A 1066-nucleotide genomic window follows, 5' to 3' on the forward strand; every position below is an offset into this window, starting at 1 on the left:
CGTCGAGCGCGCGCGTCACGTTCTGCCGGTGCGTCCGCTCGAGCAGCCGCAGCCGCGCGCGGAGTTTCAGCGCGATCTCCCGCTCGCGCATGTCGGCCTCGAGGTGCTGCTCGAGCTCCTGGCCCAGCGCCGTGAAGCGGCTGTGCATGTTGTGCTGGCTCAGCCGGAACATGGCGCGCCGCTCCGCGAGCACGGGCGCGATGGCCTTGAGCGCCGCGTCGCTGTTGTAGACGGCGAAGCCCGCGATGGTCAGCAGGAGGCCCACGACGGAGAGCCAGCGGCAGCACGTGTTCCGCTTCACGATGAGCGCCGGCTCCGTCTGGTTCGACCCGCCCTTGGTCCGCTTGAAGCCGCTCAGGCCCTCGAGGTCCTCCATCGCGACTGCGATTCGGCTCGGAGACGCGCGGCGCCGACGCGAACGCTGCAGACTCGAGCTCACCCCGGACGCGACGCGCCTAGGCGCTCCTCCCAGCGAGAGTCCGGTTCCCCCGTGGGTCTCGGCTAGGCCCGGGCTAGCAGTAAGCGACTCCAGGCCAGCTCTTTGCGAGATGTTGTTGACCTCAACTAAGCTTCATCGACGACGCGAGGCGTACGCCGCTACTTACGCCGCTTGCCGCAAGTCTTGCCCCGCCTCACACGCCGCATGCGAGGACGCAATGCGTCGCCGCAATGCGCCTTAGCCGGGCCTCCCGGGACGAACTAGCGCAGGCCGAAGTGGGCGCCGTGGGCGAGGGCGACGCCGAGCTTCGCGGCGAGGTCGGCGCGGGACGCGTAGGGCGGCAGCGTGAGCGCGTTGAAGCACGTGTGGGCCGTCGGGAGGCGCGCCGGGTCGCCGCGCGCGTCGACGGTCACGGTCAGCCTCGGCGCGAGGCGCGCGAAGCCGCCCGGCGGGAGCCGCGCGTAGCCCGTCGCGAAGAGGAGGAGCCGCGCGCGGGTCTCGCCGTCGTACGATTCGACGAGCTCGAAGAAGGCCGCCGCGAGCGCCTCGGCCGCGGCGCCGTCCGCGACGACGGCGCAGTGCGCGCGCATGTCGATAACGTCGACTTCGTCCAATCCCGCCAACAGC

General features: G+C 71.4%; 1 protein-coding gene across 1 annotated transcript; it reads right to left on the reverse strand.

Moving 5' to 3' along the window:
• Positions 1 to 708: 708 nt before the first annotated feature.
• AURANDRAFT_9964 (hypothetical protein) lies at positions 709 to 969 on the reverse strand (the record flags this gene model as incomplete). Its single annotated transcript, XM_009045295.1, has 1 exon — positions 709 to 969. A coding segment is annotated over one exon (261 nt), but the record flags the coding sequence as incomplete, so codon positions are not given.
• Positions 970 to 1066: the final 97 nt, after the last annotated feature.

This window comes from Aureococcus anophagefferens, assembly GCF_000186865.1.
Source record: "Aureococcus anophagefferens unplaced genomic scaffold AURANscaffold_2117, whole genome shotgun sequence".
Classification (NCBI taxonomy): domain Eukaryota; class Pelagophyceae; order Pelagomonadales; family Pelagomonadaceae; genus Aureococcus; species Aureococcus anophagefferens.